Here is a 19,183-nt window from a genome sequence, read left to right as displayed (position 1 = left end):
ACACCCTCACAAAGATGGTGGCGCCCCCGGCCAATAAAGAGGGAATATGCTAATTGACTGTCACACCCTCAAAGATGGCGGTGCCCATAGCCACAAGATGGCAGCACCCAGTCCCCTTAGCTCCCTAGCTGCCCAGGGCTGGCCCAAGGTGCAGGCAAGCCTCAGATGGCAGCTGCCCAGCCACCCAGGGCTGCCCGAGGCTCAGGTAACCAGGGCTGGCCAAGGCTTGTGCTGCCGGCAGTGGCAGCAGCAGAGGTGTGATGGGGGCATTGCCTTCCCCTGTTCACTGGGTCGCCTCTTGCCCTTGAGGGCTCCCGGACTGTAAGAGGGGGCAGGCCAGTCTGAGGGACGCCCCCCCCCCCCCCCCCAGTGCATGAATTTTCATGCACCAGGCCTCTAATATACATAGAATAGATTAACTGGGCATCCCACTCAGTGATTAGGCAGGTGGGTTTCCAGTCTAGATCTTGCTTTCACAGCCATTAAACGTAGTTGTTTCAGGCTTGTAGACTCTTCTCAGTCCTCGGTGACAGGTGTCCTGTGTAGACATGGCTTCATGGGAGCATAGACCTTTGCTGAGCTTTGTACTTGGCAATTGCTGTGACTGGACAGGGTGTGGTTCCCACCTGAAAGTACTCAAGAGACATAGCTTGAGGAAGGGCAGCCCACAAAACATTCAGTCTACAAACACTGAGCCACCATTAGCAGCTTCTCACCTAAATACTGGCAGGCAGGCATACTGAGCAATGGACAGTGTTTGAAGAAACCAGTTTCTGGGAACCTCCACTATTAGTGTTCACTTTTTAAAGTAAGATTGTTCAGATATACTAGTGGAAGTCAATACAATGTTTTGGTCAAAGGTGTCTCACTGCTAGATGCCTGTTGGGTATTCTCTTGCTTTGTTGTTTGTAATTATTGTCTGAGTTTTCATAGCTTATGTGGGGCTTTGTTGGTGTTTCCTCTTCTGTGAGGCTGTCAAATCAATGTCTGTGGCCTGTGAGTGGTAGTTCATGTGAAAGGTTTCCTGCCCCATCTCACAGGTTCTGGTAATACTGCTACTGTAGACACGATGTTCTTAAAACTAGGCTGTTGTCCTGATGGGCAGTTTTAGAAAACTTAATTTGGGCGTAAAACAATATTTAAAAATTGTCACAGTTCACTTTAAAATGTTACTTTTTTGGTTCTGGGATGTTTGTTAGCCATAAAGGCATGAAGGAGACCCAAATCATCTGACTTCCATGTCTAAAAACCAGAAGTGGACCCTTAGCTGAGTTCTAGCCTGATGGTGCCTTTAAGGTGATTTTGGTCATGGAATCAGTCAGCCTTGGATGCGTCCTGGGACTCTGCAGCTCTTCCCTAGTTCAAGAGCTTTATTGAGCTCCAATTGACATACCATAACACTCACTGGTTTCAGCTGTACAATTCTATGATCTTTAGTAAATTTACTAAACTGTTGCACAGCCCTCACCACAGTCCTATTTTACTAGTAGTCCATTCCCATCACCCCAAGCAGAGCTCTCCTGTCCATTTGCAGTCACTCCCTGTTCCCATTAGGAACCACAAATGTATGTTCTATCTATACCAGTGGTCAGCAAACCGCGGCTCGCGAGCCACATGTGGCTCTTTGGCCCCTTGAGTGTGGCTCTTCCACAAAATACCACGTTTTTAGCAAAGGCCAGCTTAGGAGTATCCTAATTAAGTTAATAACAATGTACCTACCTATATAGTTTAAGTTTAAAAAATTTGGCTCTCAAAAGAAATTTCAATCGTTGTACTGTTGATATTTGGCTCTGTTGACTAATGAGTTTGCCGACCACTGGTCTATATACAGTTTTGCCCCACCCAGACATCTCCTAAATATAGAATCATGCAGTATGTGGTCTGCATCTCATTCACTGGGCATCATGTGGAAAAAATTTATTTTATTTTATTTTTTGATACGTAGGTGCTTTGGAGCTTGCTGATGTGTCTTCTGAATTGCCAGGACTGAAGTGGATGCCTGGACTCACACAATGGAAGGTAATCTTTCTGTGAGGACTCTGCTCAGCAGAGTAGGTACAACCCACCCAGCCTTCATAGTCCTGAAAGTTCTAAGCATCCACATTTGGGTAACTTGAATAATAGCTTTGGTTATGCTTTTTAGAATCAATTTTAAGATTATACAAAAATAAATAGTATAATTATACAAATATTTTTCTCTGGCAATGGAAGAGTTTCCCTGCCTCATTCTAATTAGACATAGGCTTTGTTTATTTTCATCTCTATAAGTACAGCTTTGCTTTATTTTATTGGCTGAGATTTAAGCTTCGTTTGTAATATGCAAGAATTCATTTTTCAGTTTTTAAACTAGAAACAATATGAGGCTTGTGTTTTTTCTTTTTTAAATTCCACATGGAAAATGCTTTATAAAATAATTGTCCTGTTTTACAGAATAAACAGTTACTTCCTTTATTTTTAATCTTCACCCGAGGATAGTATATTTATTCCATTGATTTTTAGAGAAAGTGGAAGGCAGGGTGAAATAAGGAGAGAGAGACACATCAATATGAGAGAGACACATTGATTGGTTGTCTGATGCACGCACACCTGGGGGCGTGGATCAAACCTGCATCCCAGGTACTTGCCCTTGATTGGGAATTGAACCCGAGACCCTGCAGTGCGCAGGGTGACATTCTAACCACTGAGAAAAACAGGCCTGGACTATTTATCTCATTTTTATCTTTGCAAATAGTCTTCCTAGCTTTAGAGAGAAATGAAAATCACCATTTATCATTTTTGAGAGCATGTACACTGGCCCCTTTTTATTAGGTAGTGCTGGTGATTTAGAATCTTCCCCTCTCGTTTTGCAGGTAATGACAAAAGATGGGCAGTGGTTTGCAGAATGGGATGAGGTTCCTCACAGCAGACATACCCAGATTCGGCCGACCATGTTCCCACCAAAGGACCCAGAGAAGTTGCAGGCGATGCATCTAGAGCGGTGGTGAGTTTGTGGGGCTCTCAGAGTTTGGGGACAATGGGGAGGTTGGGCATTCCTGTGAGGCCTGGGCTGCGCCTCTGGCTGGCCTCAGGTATGTAAACTTTTCAACACGTGAGAACTCCATACCTGTTAGCTGCTGGCATTGAGCCTTTGTGAATAATGAAGGTAGTTAGAACCTAATGGTAATACATTAGATACTGCATTGATTTTCTGCATATTACACATTGGCCATTCCTTGAGTGAGGGCTATGTGACTATTAACAAGACATCACTTCTCTATCACAGGTCATCTTTGTAGTACTTGTCTTAATATTTAATACTAAAAGAATGTATTTTGGATCAGTTAAAAAGTGAGAATTGTGGTGTGTTTTTTTTTTAGTCTTAGAATATTACCACATCATCAAAATACTGGAGGGTTCTTTGTGGCAGTATTAGTGAAAAAGTCTTCAATGCCATGGAATAAACGTCCACCAAAGGTAAGTGTCTTCCAAAATGCCACAGCATATCATGTGATCTCTTTGTGCATTCAAGGCAGGAGCTGACAGAGGTCAGTTGGAACGTGTTTTGGGGGGTGGGGGGTGGCTGGGCCTGATGGTGTGTGGAGGGATTCATTTAAATGTTGAGTTTTCCAAACAAAAAGCAATTTCTTAAGATTCTTTTACTGATTTTTTTAACATATTTTTTTATTTTTTATTGATTTCAGAGAGGAAGGGAGCGGGAGAGAGAGATAGAAACATCAATGATGAGAGAGAATCATTGATCAGCTGCCTCTTGCACGCCCCCCACTGGGGACCGAGCCCACAACCCAGGCATGTGCCCTTGACTGGAATCGAACCTGGGACCCTTGAGCCAAACCGTCCAGGGCTTGATTTTTTTTTTTTTTTTAAAGGAAGAGAGAGAAAGAGGCTATCTTCTGCATGTCCCCACAATGGGGATTGAGCCTGCAACCCAGGCATGTGCCCTGACTAGGAATTGAATCAGCAAACCTTTCAGTGCACGGGACTCTGCCCAACCATCTGAGCCACACTGGCCAGGGCTTAAATCTAACTCTTTAATAAAAATTGAAAACATGTAAAGACTGCTCTGTGGCTCAAAATCAGAGTATTTCCCCCCCCCCCCCCCCCCCCCCCCCCCCCAAAACTGGCTCTGAACTCTAATTCCCTGTAGAATTAGAGTTTGATGGAACTCTGCTAATCTCAAGCCTGTCTTCACCTTGGCTGTGAATAATTACAGTTTGTCCAGGCCTAGCTAAAAAGGAATGGATTGGCCCAGACCTGTTGCAATGGATCTAAACTGCCTCCTGGGTCATTGTAAGGGTGACTGTGAAGCAGAAAGGCTGAGAAAGGGCTGCCTTTCGAGACTTGACACAAAGTTGTGATTTAACATGTACTCTCCTCCATATCAGTTTGGCATTATTTTGTTAGTTTGTATGTCAGCCTTCATAGAACTTAGCCTGGAGTCACAGTCTGAAGGTCTGCATTTCTTTCAGATCCATGCTTAAAAATTAGGACAAATAATGCTTAGACTTTGGAGAAATAGTAAGTAAACAGTCTTCTGGGATATGGCTAATCCAGATTAATATAGGAGTATATAGCCTCAAACTGGCCCAGGATTGGAACTGGCACTTTTGGGCAGTCACCGTGACATTGGTGTTAGGCTAGAGAGTGTTTCCCTTAGAGAGTGAAGGTCTCTGTGTGGTGTCCTTGACTCTAATCGGTCCCTAACTCCCTGGTTGGGAGGAGAGCTGGCCAATCAAAGCACTGCTAACAGAAATGGAGCCCCAGCCACATGTGTAGTTTTGGTTTTTTTACAGCCTCTTTTCCCAAGAAAAGTGAAATTAAAAACTTTTTTGTTTACCCCGTTATATTTAAAATGTTATTTCCATATAATCAAAAACAAGTTATTAATGAGGTATTTTATATGCTTTTATACTAAGTTTCTAAAAATAGTATAGATATTATGCTCTAAGATGCACCTTCCCACAAGTCACCTCTGCAGGGGTCAGACAACTGTACCACACATAGGTTGAAGATCTGTTCACATAAGTGTACTTTAGATTCACTTGGATTTGGGGCTATGTTGACATTTTGTTTTATAATCACCTATGTAAATGGGTTTTGAACTTTTTGTTAAGCCTGTCTCCTCTGCTGTGGCATCACACTTTTTAGAACAACTTAGTGTCATTTAAATATTCTCCACTTTTCTATCATATTAGTTTCTTATTTTGTTGTGTAAATATATTTTGGTTGTCTGTGCTACTGGGCCTTTCTGAGATTCTTCGTATTCAGGATTCTGGGATCTAGTTGCAGTGAAGATGTGTAGACACTAATCCAGAGTTTGAGTCAGGGAAAGCCGTTCTGGCACAGTGCTGCTGGTGTTCTGGGGAGGGCGAGATTAGATCGTTGGGATGGAGCAGAGAAAGCTTCCTGGAGAAAAGGCATTTGAGATGGGCTCTGAAAAAGGGGCAGCATTTCAGGAAGCGAAGATGGGGGTAGGAAGGATGTGGGCCACTGCTGGCCTTGCCAGACAGTTTCTCAAGTGGTGGTTTTGTTTTTTGCCTTTTTCTACATTTAAATAAACTATTCTCTGGGAGGCAGTGTTGTATAATGTTAATAGCTTTAGAATCTCACCGGCTAGTCCACTTTACAGCTTTGTGAACTAGGGAACTTTTCTGTGCTCTTAGGTGTCTAATTTGTAAGCTCACTTCATAGGGACTGGGAATTACTACTTTTACCAATCTTGGGACTTATTAGAAAGGACATATAGTTTTAAATAATTTTTCATTTAAGACTTTATATAAAAAGTATATGAGCATTTAACATAAGTAAAACATTTTGCTCCTTCTCAAAACCTCATTTATACCTTTGCCCAGTTCAGACAGTTATTATTCAACAGAAATACCCAATGTATTTCCTTGGTCCCTGGAGGTACATTCTTCTGATTTTCATCGACGTTTCTCCAGGTGCTCTGGAACAGTATCACTATCTTTTCCTACGTTGTGATTATTCCTATACTTGTCTTTTCTGCCCTGCCTACAATTTAGGGATTGCGTTGACTCCTTTGCGTCTCTCAGTGTGCCTTATACAGAGTGGATGCCAGCAGCATTTTAAATGAAGACAAGCTGGCATTATCTGCCAGCTGTTTATGCTTTTTATGGGATTGTGGTAAAGTGATTTTAACCTTAAAGAAACAATGTCCATGAGTTCTGTTTATAATAGCAAGATGTTATATTTATAAATAACAGCAAGATGTTATATTTTCTATAAAATGTTATAGGAAAATAGTTGAGATTGATTTTGTGAGTTCCATGTTATTAATTTTTTGTAGCAGTGCAAAGTGGATTGGAGTGTAAATAGACTTACTATTCCCTCTGACAGCTGCAGGGGGAGTCTGCGAAGCCAAGAGACCCTGTGCAGTCCAGCCCTGCAGGTCCCACAGGAGAGAAAGCTGCGGGCCCCTCGGAGCTGGAAAGGAAACTGGACACTGGAATTGGTGATGCAGAAGTAATAGAAAGGACTGAGGATTTAGAGAATAATGGAAATAAGAAAGATGGCGTGTGTGGGTAAGAAACATGGTTCTGTCTTGAGCCTAACATTCTAGTGTCTTCCCAGCTGTGTAGATTGTCTGGGATCTCAGAACCTTTCCTGTGGTGGTTTTTCAGCAGGCAGTGTGAGCACATTTTGGCTGGCAAAGTACTCAGTTCAGTGTTAAGGAACTTTTGGTGTGGGTGCTGCTGTCTGTTGTCTGTGGGGAGAGATTTAAGACCTGAGGAGGCGTGTGTATAAAGCCCCGTGATGCACAGAGCTGGGGGTGAGGGTTGAGGGCAGGGACGAGTGTGCTGTTTCCGATTTCAGATGACTGATTTCATCCCAATTCCTTTAGTCCCCCTCCATCGAAGAAAATGAAGTTATTTGGATTTAAAGAAGATCCATTTGTGTTTATTCCTGAAGACGACCCATTATTTCCACCAATCCAGTAAGGATTAATTCAGCCTTTTTTAATTCTTTAAAGAAGTTTACTGTGGGGTTATAAATGTATAACTGGTAACATTTAACCATAGTTTTATTTTTATCTAGTTCTGTATAGCTGTATTTTTACTTTTTAATTGCATGTTACAGCTGGATGAAACTTTAGGGTGTGTTTACTGAACCCTTCAATTTAAAGTGAGCAGTAATCAGAGAAAATAGACTGCCCAAAGGTAAAGACAGTGGAGATGGAAGAACTCGACTCAGATCCTGAATGTAAATTACTCAGTTGAATTATGAAATCAGTGGCCAAGGCTGCCTTACTCAGTTCTAATTTAGGAGATGAGGAATAGTGGGGCTGGGTAGGGTCTTAATTGGGAATCTCCAGGCAGAACAGAGAGAAAAGATGCTTAGGATAACAGTCTCAGGTTCTCTCTTCCTTATTCATTAAGTTCTTGTTTATATTTACCAGAATGGTCACTTACGTTGTCCTGTCGGGGAGAATAGGGGGTGCTTAAAGACAGTCTATTAAATTTTGAATTACATTCATAAGCACCTCTGCTTTATTTGTAGGAAATTTTATGCTTTGGATCCTTCATTCCCAAGGATGAATTTGTTAACTCGAACTACAGAAGGGAAGAAGAGACAACTCTACATGGTTTCCAAGGAGCTGAGAAACGTGCTGCTGAACAATAGTGAGAGGATGAAGGTACAGGTCACAGATGGGGACTGATGCATAATTGAGGACTCCTGCTCAGGTTTCCTTGGGAGGACAGATCCTGGCACTGGCTCTCCCACGTTCAGTATGGGCCAAGGTCCCCAGAGCCCTTAGCAGGCCCAGGCTGTGTAGCCTGCATCCCTTCTGTCCCACTGTCCCTCTCACTGTTTGTGTCATGGGAGGTAGGTGTCATGGGTTTGGAGGGTCTGGCTGCTGCTGCTGTGGTATGGTGTTGTCATTTACATTTTCTATAGAGTGTTTCTACTTTTAGCTCCCTGTTTCCTTTTGCTTTACTGCTTTCCTAACTTGTTTTTCTCTTTGCCTATGTATTTAAGGCATTGTATCTCCAAGTGTTGTCTGGAGGTCCATGAGGTCAAAGTGGTTTCATAACATTGACTAGGACTTGGTGTTCACAGGGACTTCCAGGGGGACAGGATCCTTGCTCCTGACAGCCCATAGAATGTGCTGACATAGTCTTGCATTTTCAAAGTTTCCTGGTCTTTTCCAAGGTTCTTCATTTCTCTTTTCCTTCTTTCATCAGGTACTTACAGTTCTGCCTTCTCAAGGTAGAAGGGATTATTTTAATTGATTATCCTGACTTTTATTTATGTGTGTTTCATCATATTTTTTAACTTATAGGTTATTAATACTGGGATAAAAGTCTGGTGTCGAAATAGCAGTGGAGAAGAGTTTGATTGTGCTTTCCGGTTAGCACAGGAGGTAATTTGGGGAACAGATTTGGACAGCACCAGCCACAAATAAATGGGAAGCAGTTGGGCACAAATAGGAGCTTCTGAGCCAGCCCGACAGGTCTGGATGGCTCAGAGCTGGGCTGGCACTACCAGCCATTTGAGTCTCACTGTTGCACTCTCTGAGGCTGGGTTTCCTGCTCTGGGAGAGTGTTTGCTTACAGATGATTACAGGTTCTGGGCAGGGGGTGCTGCACCTGCCCAGGGCTATAGTGAGGTGATGGTCCTGAGGACAGTGGGTGCTCACTTTACCAGGTGATTGTTTCCATTCATAAAGTGACCTCTCTTTGTTCCCACAGGGAATCTATACATTGTATCCATTTATTAATTCAAGAATTATCACTGTATCATTGGAAGACGTTAAAATTCTATTAACCCAGGAAAATCCATTTCTTAGAAAACTTAGCAGTGAGGCATACATCCAAGCCAAGGACCTGGGTAAGCAGTTTGACTTGCGTGGAGGCCTCACTAGTCCTTATAAAGACAGTACAGCTGTGGGTGTTTCCTCTTGTTGAATCTTTCTCAGTCTTATATTCAATACATTGTGACTGTCTTTTACTGACTGTCAGTTTCCAGAGGGTTTTGTGGAAACATAATTGGCCTCAGTGTATTGAGGGTCAAGGGCACCCCTAGGGTTGCTCTCCTTCCCCAGACCCTGGGAGACCCTGCATCTCCCAGCTGCCATTGATGGTGTGCAGTTATTAGGGGCTGGCCAGCCCACCAGCCGGAGCTCCATGTCACTGCCCACCAGGATAGGTACCCATGTGGCAGCAAAGAATGCATTTTTATCAATCCCGTTTAAGCAGAATATGCAGTCTTGCTATGGCATTGCTAGCCAGCCAAAATAGATTCTCACCAAAACAGATTTTCGTAACACTGTTGATTTTATATTTCGTAAACCTCCACTTAGACCACTTGAGTGATATTTTCACTTAAGAATAAAAATAATTCTCTTACTAATTTTTAGTTGAATTTATTGGGGTGATATTGGTTAATAAAATTATATAGGTTTCAGGTATACAATTCTGTACATCTGTGTATTGTGTGTTCATCACCCCCAAGTCAAGGCTCCTTCCATCACCATTTATTGGCCCCTTTACCCTCGTCTACCTCCCCCCACACCCCTTCCCTGTGGTAATCACCATACTGCTGTCTGTGAGTTGTTTTTTGGGTGGGGTGGGGGGGTTCTTAATCCCTTCACCTTCACTCTTATTAACTTTTATGTGTTCAATATTTCTGGCTCAATTTGATGAAAGCTTGAACAAATAGGTTATTGAGGTCATATAACCGTTTGTTTTACATTTAAAACTGGAGGCCTAAAGAACATAGCACATGCTGTGTTGAGTCCGCATCCTCTTGTCACCTCACGCATAACCTCAATTTAGAGTAGAGATTATTTTAAAGGATAAAGGAGCCATTTGTACTTTTTTAATCCTGTAGATGATTGCAGTATAATTTTTGATATTTTTTATGTGTTTTATGCTGTTTCTGGGAGTTGGAACTGTTATCTAACCTTGAACTTTGAGAATTAACCAGTAGTTAGTCCCACCTCCCTGTGTCTGAGACTTGCTGAGTAGCTTCACCTAAATCCCAGATGGTCTGTCTTGGTCCTCTCCCACATTGTCCTGAACCATGTTGTTCCGAAGGCCCTACTTGGTGCTTAGTTGGCTGATGCCTTCATGGTTTTAGAAGAAAAGTCCTTTCTTCATTGAGATCCTGGAGACCCCAGAGTGTAGATTATTTCTTGTTCTCTTTCCATATAAACAGAGGTGTCCACTGACTAGGAAGCTTGGCCAATGCTTGTCTGTTTCTCTTCCAGCCAAGGGGAGCGTCGTCTTGAAGTATGAGCCGGATCCTACGTAAGTGGGGATGTTCTTGCCATCGGGCTTTGGTGTTATTGTTGGGGGATTGTGGGCGTGCTTAGAAAGAAGCCTTTTATGAATGTTCCTTAAAACAATATAGGGAAAATTTAGAACTGAAATATTACATTCTTGTATATCATCATGAAAATATTTTCTAGATAATGTTCAGCTCAGTCCAAACATATTTTTATTTAGATAATAGAATGCATAGTATGTGTTCTGTGTGCTTTAGAAACCTAATCCTAATTTCTGTCTTAAACAGAATAAATGGAAAGATTGAACAGGTAAGAGAGATTGCGTTCTGCCTTCTCTACCGTTGGTTCAGTGCCTGGGTTACCTGTTAAGCATCAGTGCTGTTCTAGGGTGGGGCATGGGGGGTCCCCTGTGGCTCACAGGGGACCAGCCCTGCTTTCATGTAACCACTGGCACTTGACAGAAATGCTTGGAGGAGCAGGTCCCAGATTGTCAGCACTTTCCAGGAACGGGACAGAGAGCTCGGGTGGCTTCCCAGAGCACCCCAGCTAGTGAAGGAAAAATGGCCAATTTGAGGGTTTGATGATATTCAGGGTAGGAAGGAGGAAGCTGATCTTTGAGAAAATCCACAGGATCACAGACTGAAATGCCTTCCCAGTGGTTTAGTGGTATAATTTTTGGAGAGACTGCATATTAAACCTCTTTGGAGGCAGTGATGAAAGACTTAATACTTACATGAAGCCACTTTGTTTGTAGGAAACCAGATACCCTGCAGTGTCCCATTGTGTTGTGTGGATGGCGGGGAAAGGCCTCAATTCGAACTTTTGTGCCCAAGAATGAAAGGCTGCATTATCTCAGGATGATGGGGCTGGAGGTGTTGGCAGAAAAGAGGAAAGAGGGGACTGCTCTGACGGACGAGAGTGCAGCCAGCTCTGGACATCTTGAAGATGATGAGGTGAGTGCCGACCAGAGAGCAGAACAGACTGCCAGTCCAGACGCCACCAGCACAGGCAGTGACTCGGCTGGAGGTGCCACTGTGCCCCGGTGAGGAGACCGCGGGGCCTCTGCCTTGGTGTCTACAACCAAATCCAGAACTTCGGACCTGCAAAGTACATATTTTTAAAGACTGGAAACTGACAGAACGATGGAAGCATCTATGAATGATCTCAGTACTGCTTTCATAAGGAGTTTACTAAAAAATATTTTTTTAGTTTGTTAGAAGTTGCTCACTTTACTTTGTTCTTTGACAAAGCTGGGTCCAGTGTACCTGTTGCAGGTAGTAGAGTTTCACAGTTAAGTCTTAACTTCCATCGAGAAACTTAACGGCTCTTACAGAAATTTTCAGGTCCCCTTTGTTGTGCCTATATTGCTCTTAAGTCCAGTATTTCTTTTAATTATTTATAGAAAGAGTCTATATCTCCTGATGAGTTGTTGGAAAACTGCATTATGAGCTTTATAATAATTATGTTAAGTTGCACCATAGCAGTGCGACATTAATATGCAGTGAGGTAAATATCTGAGGTCTCAGATGACTTCTGTGCCTTTGTAATAAAGGGTGAAATAAACTTTGTTGGAGTAAAAGCTGTATCGTGAATTGTGATACTCATGTGCTTTTGTTGATGGAGTGCTTTGCACTTTTAATTTTTAAATGGTGTTTGGGATCCTTGGAACATTTAAATAAAGAGTTAATGATAAACGTGTATGTGTGTATGGCTTGTTTTAACCTTCATGAGGCAGAAGGAACAAACTTGAAGGGCTTCCCTGTGGTTTGTCTTTTATCCTCTAGAGGGCAGTATTAGTGCTGCAGCTACAGTGAGACAGATCTGGGTAGATCAAGGTTCACTTACTGGTAGCAATTTGAGAAATTTGCCCAGAACTCCGGCTCTGTGGTTAGAGAGCCTGTAGGTGATGTTATTCAGGCTGCACGACTATTTCAGTTTATCACTTATTACATTCCTGCTGTGTGTCAGGCAGAGTTCTGGGGGCTGGGACATGGCTGATCATGACAGACAGTTTCAAACTTTCAAAAAAGAAGAGTAGTATATGAAACTTCATGTTTCTTTCACCTAGCTGTCACACTTATTAACACAATCTTGTTTTATTAATATCTCTCCTTATTTCCCCATCCCACCTACTTACTTGTACTATTTTAGAGTAAATTGCAATAGATAATGACCTTTTTAAAAAAAATAATCTCACTGCCCGGCCAGCAGGGGCTCAGTGGTTGAGCATGGACCTATGAACCAGGAGGTCAGGGTTTGATTCCCGGTCACGGCACATGCCTGGGTTTCGGGCTCGATATGGGGTGTGCAGGAGGCAGCCTATCAATGATTCTCTCTCATCATTAATGTTTCTATCTCCCTCTCCCTTCCTCTCTGAAATCAATAAAAATACATGAAAAAATAAAAATAACCTCACTAACTTTACACCTAAAATAGTAACAATTTCTTAATATTAAATAGCTTACATGAAATGTCTATATACTGAAAATATGACATGGAAGAGAGATATTAAAGACAAATATATGGGAAGATATTCCATACTCATAGATTGGAAGAATTAATATTGTTAAAATGCTACCCAATGTGATCTACAGATTTAATGGAATACCTATAAACATTCCAATGGTAGTTTTCACAGAAATAGAAAAAGCAATTTTAAAATTTGAAACCCCAGACTCATAATAGCCAAAGTAACCTTGAAAAAAAGTAAAGCTAGAGGCATCATATTTCCTGATTTCAAACTATGTTCTTTTTGGAAAGCTATAGTAAAGCAGTATGCTATTGGCATCAAAACAGACACATAGATCAGTAGTATAGAACAGAGAGCCCAGGAGTGCTTCCACGCCCATATGGCCAATTTTTAACAAAGAAGCCAAGAATATACAATGGGAAAAGAGCCTTTTCAATTGTGCTCGGAAAATTGGATAGCCACATGCAGAAGAATGAAACAATCTCTTAGACCATACATAAAAAACTCAAAATGGCCAAGACTTTGGTGTAAGACAAACATGTGGCCCACAATGAATATTATTGTGGCCCAGCCAATATAACAGTATGTAAGAAAAGTTTTAATAAAAAATTTTGTAACTTAATTTTTACAATATCCTGTTATATTTATTAATAATGAACTACAACGTTCGCTAATGACTGATTACTATAATCGTGTTGCAGTCATTTCCCTTACGTGCCTATGCGCAGGTGCCCATTTCTCTCCACTAATACTAGCAGCGAATATTTTAGCAGCCGATTGCCACTTCATTAGTCTTGGACTAACTTGTTTGGTGTGCGCAACAGGAAATATTTCACTTTCAGAGAACAAGAAAAGTAGGTTTATTTGCGTTAATGCTTATTAATTTGTGTAGTTATTCAGTGTCTGTTAAGTTAATGTTCAAGAAAAACTACTAATTTTTATTAAAGTGCCCTATTATTTTATGTTAACAATTACTCATTTCAGCCCTTTGTATTCAGCATGTATCTATCGAAATAAACCTAAGTTTCTATGAAAATTGAAGCTTTTGTTTTTTTGCGGCCCATATAAACTTAAACCTTGTTTATTTGGCCCGTGTTAGCCTTTGAGTTTGACATGCTTGGTTAAGACCTGACTGATATCAAAACTAGAGTTCAGACGTTTGTGTATGTGCTTGGCTGAGGAGCCACTGGCGAAACTACCATCTGTGGGATAATAACGCCTCTAAGTCAGCAGTGCCTTGGTGCCTCAGTTGGCCTCGGATAGCCGGGTCTGGTGTGGAGAGCTCCTTGTCCTGGGAAATGGGGTGGGGTTGGAGTAACAGGGATTGGCTAATGAAAAGTAGACAATGCTGAAGAATGTAGGCATGATAGATGGAAAAAGTTATGACCCCCAGGGCTGCAATAGAGCACCCCACACCCTGGGATGTGTTGGGGTGAGTGTGAACACAACTCAGTGAATGGCAGAGATGTTACTGTGGGTGTGCGTGGACTGAACTTGCTGGAAATCCAGTCTGTAGGGTGCTGGGGGATGTTTTATGGAGAGGTATCTCAGCAGAGGCACCCTGCTACGAGAGCATCAAGGAGGCACTGGGTGGCTGCTGGCCCCTGGGTGTGGCTGGCCACAGCACCAGGAAGCTGCATACAGTGGAGTCGCCTGAGGAATGGGCACCAGAACCAAGAAAAACCACGCCTTCCTACAATGACTCTCTAGTGCCTTCTACCAACGAAGCATAACATGGTGCCAGTTGGCAAAAGACAGTTCAAGGGCCCAGATCCATTTTGGCAGAGAGGGTAATGAGGAATGAATCTTGGCTACCAGAATGGTTGGTGCAGCCAGACCTTGGTGTTGGGAGACTGTAAATGGATAACTGACGTGACTCATTTAATCCAAAATCCTAATTGGGGGGGGGGGGGGGGGGGGATCATTACTACCCCTACTTAAAGATAACAAAAGAGCCCTAGCTGGTTTGTCTCGGTGGTTAGAGCATCAACCGGAAGATTGAAGGGTCTCAGGTTTGAGAGCACATATCTTGGTTGCAGGTTTGATAGATCCTGGCCTGGTTGGGGTGCATGCGGGAGGCAACCAATTGGTGTTTCTCAAATCGATGTTTCTCTCTCTGTCTCTCCCCCTCCCTTCCACTCTAAAAATCAATGGAAAAGAGTATCCTCAGAAATTCTTCTATATAATAAATGGGTAATATGCAAATTAACCCTCACGCTTTCACAAGATGGCTGCCTACAACCAGGCTGGCAGGGGGGTTAGTGAAGGATGACCAAACAGCAGGTTGCGTGGGGCAGGCAGGTCAGCGGGAGGGCCATGAGGGGCGACCAGGCCAGCGGGGAGGGTGCAGTTGGGGGTGACCAGGCCAATAGGAGGTGCAGTTGGAGGCAATTAGGCTGGCAGAGGGGCAGTAAGGGGTGACTAGGCCAGCGGGGGAGGGCAGTTAGGAGCGACTAGGCAGGCAGGCAAGTGAGCGATTAGGAGCCAGCAGTCCAGGATTGTGAGAGGGATGTCAGACTGCTGGTTTAGGCCCGATCCCTGGGATTGGGCCTAAACCGGCAGTAGGACATCCCCTTAGGGGTCCCGATTGGAGAGGGTGCAGGCTGGGCTGAGGCCCCCCCCCCTGCCCGCACGAATTTCATGCACCAGGCCTCTAGTTAACAACAACAACAAAGATAAGAAAGACGAAGCAGCATTGAACAACTAACCAGACCTCACAGAGTAAGTGACAAAGCCAGGATTTCAATTTTAAAAGGTCTTGACCAGCAGGAGCAGAGCTGAGAGTTCAGTGGCAAGGGCTCTCTGACCCAGGACACCTCCCTCCCATGGACAGTTGTATTGCAACAGCTGCTTTTTAGTGTGATTTCATTTTCATGATTGTAGCAGCTTTTCAAAATTTCTGGAAATCAGTGAACCTCAAGAGGAACAAATGTGATATGTGTGTGTATGTTTCCTTCTTCTTCTTTTTTTTTTTTTTTAAATATATTTTATTGATTTTTTACAGAGAGGAAGGGAGAGGGATAGAGAGCTAGAAACATTGATGAGAGAGAAACATCGACCAGCCGCCTCCTGCACACCCCTCACCGGGGATGTGCCCGCAACCAATGTACATGCCCTTGACCGGAATCGAACCTGGGACCCTTCAGTCCGCAGACCGATGCTCTATCCACTGAGCCAAACCGGTTTTTGGCCGTTTTCTTCTTTTAAAATTAAGTCTATTTAAAGCCTTCAAGCTTTTTTGTCAAGTGTACATTTAGGAACTTTTTCTCAATGGGAGGATAATGAGGAGGGCCTGTCTGGGTTGAGATATGGATTGAATCCATGCAATCTAATGTCACAGCCTCTCAATCCCTCATTAAACTACAGTAACGTTTTAACAACAGAGGGAAGGGGGTTACAGAAGCAACAGGACTTTGAAAGCTGTAAGGCAAATGGACAGGTGGTAATAATAGAACCAGGGGAGCAAAACCCTAAGCCAGTGGTGAGAACAGTCGAGAAGCACTCCATTGTGCTCCACAGAATTCCTAAAAGGTGCAGACCTGGTGAGTCAGGATTGATTGAGGTGGTTTGAGAAGCAGCTGAATCCTAGGTCTCCCTCATCTGAGCTCCCAGACTGGGGGCGCTGAGCATGGTGGAGGCCCGGGGTGCCACACAGGGGTTAACTTGTCTCAGGTGGGTCAGGACTGTCCACACCCTGCCCTTCTCTTGGCTCCCAGAATGTTTGGGGCAGCCAGATCTCAGTGTCCGGAGGAGTTACTGGAAGATGCTTCTCTGGGGAACGGTCCAGCCCCAGAGAAAAGCTCTAAGTAAAGCTAGTGGGTTTGCTCAGGGCTGGCCCTCGCTGGGTTTCTCTCCCGCCTCCCAAGGATAGCGCTGGAGGGAGGAGGGCACTCCCTGTGAGCCTGGTGGGGGCCTAGTTTAGAAAGCTTACTTTCTCAGATTATGATTATGAATTTTACATGTGGAAGATGACATTAAAAACGTTTTCAAAAACATTTAACTGCAGAAAATTAAGCTCATGGGAATCTTGGCAGGTGGAGGTATGTAGAAGATGCTCTTTCCGACCTGGGCCACCCCACCCACACAAGGAGTGGACCCACAGCTCTAGGAAGTGAGGGTTGGGGAGAGATGCTGAGTTTCCTGGGAAGGGTTTTACAAGGTCTGGAGAACACCTGGAGCTGGAGGACAGGAAGGCCAGCTGGGATCTTGCATGCAGACCGGGTGGGTCTCAGACGGCCCTGAGCCCGCTGACCACCTCTCTTGCTTTGTCCCCTGGAAGAACCAAATGGGGTATGTGCACCCAGGGTAAACACCAGTGTGGCTTTGAACCCAAGTCTCTGGGGACAAACAGTGTACCAACCCCCCGGAGCTGCAGAGCTGGCTGAGGCCTCTCTGCCAGGATCCTGGCCCTGTTTCCACGGATCCCGCAGCTGCGGGCTTGGCTTTCCTTGGCTGGCTACTCAGTGGAGTTGCAATGGTGTGGGCTGGATTGGAGGAGGAACCCGAGCGCCAGGTGCTGTTGCTTGAAAAGTGAAGGAAATGCCAGGTGAGCCAGGAGCTCATTGGTTCCCTATGCCTGGGGCTTGGGGAGGAGGTGGAGGGGGATGGTGCATGCTGCTTCTTCAGAGATGACGAGTGATCCTCAGGTGCCTGGGAAGGTGAGATACACAGGGGTGGTGGGGACTATGCACCCCTAGTTTAGAAGGTTACACAGGTGCATGTTCTTGTTCGGGACTAACTCCAGCCACAGGCCACAAGGCACCCTAGTGTATGGTAGTAAATAACAGAGATCAGACCCTCTGAACAAACCCTCCCCTTCCCCACATACTGTCCCCACTCCCTCTCCCCTTCTAGCCCGCCTTCCCATTTTCATCTTTGCCTGGTGGGAGCAGAGCCAGGGAGAATACTAACAATGCCTCTCTCCAAGGCCTGACCTCCCCCGACCTGATTCACAACAGCGGCTCCCATTTGGTGGTGGCTTTGCCCTCCCTTAACTGGAGCTGGGGCCCTGTGCTCACTCTCTGACTCGTGGGCCCCAGGACTTACAGTGTACACAGCAGGTCTTGTGGGTCTATTTGAGATAGACCAGCAGGTTAGAGAGCGTGGCTCTTTGATGTAAAGGCATTAAGAAGTGAATTGTCCCGATGGGATGGGAATGAATCACTCCATTTTATAGATGAGGAAAGAAAAGCATGTCAGCAAAGCAGCCACCTTCCAACCCTAGTCGGGTGGCTTCTCTAAGTTAGGTGACAGGTGGGTTGGATTCCACTGAGCTGCCAACCAGCAATCGGAATCCAAAAAAGAGCGTCAAAGGCCACTGTCCCTCCATTCTCGCCTCACTCCCTGCATCCACCACTGGTGACTGGTCAGGGGCCCAGGTGTCTTCCGCTGGGTTCTCCCCCAGGGATGGCACAGTGTGACCCCTCCTCTCTAAGCTCTTAATCCTGTTTTGTTATCTGTGCCACTCTCCCAGGGGAACCTACATCCAGGATGAGCTTTCTCAAAAACTTGTTTTTTAAAAAATTCCCCTGAAAAAGAATTGGCAGGAAAAGCATTTCTCTACTTCCTGGGATTGTATTTGTATCTCAAAATTCCTGCCAACTCTCACAACCTAAGGCATTGTATTATTTTAAAATCAATTGCGTTTCAACTAGAAACTGTACGTGAATATGATAAAGTGGAAGCCACAGTTCAGCTCTGCTTCTGGGTTCCCCAGAGATAGCAGGCATGGGGGTGATGTGGGGCTGGGCAAAATTCCAAGGACAGAGGGTGGCTTCCCCGTGCCCTGTGCTCACGTAGCCACATGGCCGGCTGGCTATGTGAAATCAGGTGACCGCCGTCACTTAAAAGGTCTGTTCTTTCACACTAAAACAAGAGGCTCCATATAGCGATCTTTGATCTCCCTTCCAGCTCAGAAGATCGGTAGTTCCATGGGTGGATACTAAGCAACACAACTGCAGTAGAGTTACATTGAATACAGTGTGTATGTGTGTGTGCGTGTGTGTGTGTGTACGGGGATTTAAAGTCAGCTAATTTTTACAGTCTTGGAGTGGGGAAGGCTTTTAAAAATATGACCCCAAATCCAGAAACACGAAAGAAAAGATTCATAAATGCAGCTACATAAAAATCTCCTGTATGGAAAAAAAAAAAACACCCTATAAAATAGTCAAGACAATAGACAAATTGAAAGGCTTGTCAAATCAAAGCGTTCAGTTCTCTGATAAATACAGTGCCTTCAAATCAAAAAGGGAAAGATCAACAAGCAGAGAAATAGGAAAAATATGCAAATACTAGCAGCCAATAAATGTGAATTATGCTCAACCTCATAAGAGAATGCAAATGTAAGCAGTGAGATACAATTCATCCTTTTCTCTGTAGCACAGTATTGGCAAGGCGCCCTCGCACATTGCTCATGGGGGTCCACAGTGATTACTCCCTCTGGATGACAGCTTGACAATCCCCATCAA

At 44.1% G+C, this 19,183-nt stretch overlaps 1 protein-coding gene across 1 annotated transcript in view; it reads left to right on the top strand.

Moving 5' to 3' along the window:
* NSUN2 (NOP2/Sun RNA methyltransferase 2) overlaps window positions 1–11,940 on the top strand; it is a 29,693-nt gene extending 17,753 nt beyond the window's left edge. Inside the window, exons 10-19 of the mRNA XM_079799349.1 lie at window positions 1,946–2,019; window positions 2,850–2,980; window positions 3,357–3,453; window positions 6,355–6,539; window positions 6,860–6,952; window positions 7,516–7,651; window positions 8,300–8,380; window positions 8,709–8,847; window positions 10,229–10,268; window positions 11,001–11,940. Of these exons, the coding sequence (XP_079655475.1) occupies window positions 1,946–2,019; window positions 2,850–2,980; window positions 3,357–3,453; window positions 6,355–6,539; window positions 6,860–6,952; window positions 7,516–7,651; window positions 8,300–8,380; window positions 8,709–8,847; window positions 10,229–10,268; window positions 11,001–11,292 (1,268 nt within the window). The 3' untranslated portion in view covers window positions 11,293–11,940. The remainder of the gene's footprint in view (window positions 1–1,945; window positions 2,020–2,849; window positions 2,981–3,356; window positions 3,454–6,354; window positions 6,540–6,859; window positions 6,953–7,515; window positions 7,652–8,299; window positions 8,381–8,708; window positions 8,848–10,228; window positions 10,269–11,000) is intronic.
* Window positions 11,941–19,183: the final 7,243 nt, after the last annotated feature.

This window comes from Cnephaeus nilssonii (genome assembly GCF_951640355.1).
Source record: "Cnephaeus nilssonii genome assembly, chromosome: 2".
Taxonomy (NCBI): domain Eukaryota; kingdom Metazoa; phylum Chordata; class Mammalia; order Chiroptera; family Vespertilionidae; genus Cnephaeus; species Cnephaeus nilssonii.
Note: the sequence above shows the minus strand (reverse complement) of the source record. Positions and strands in the feature narration are given on the sequence as shown.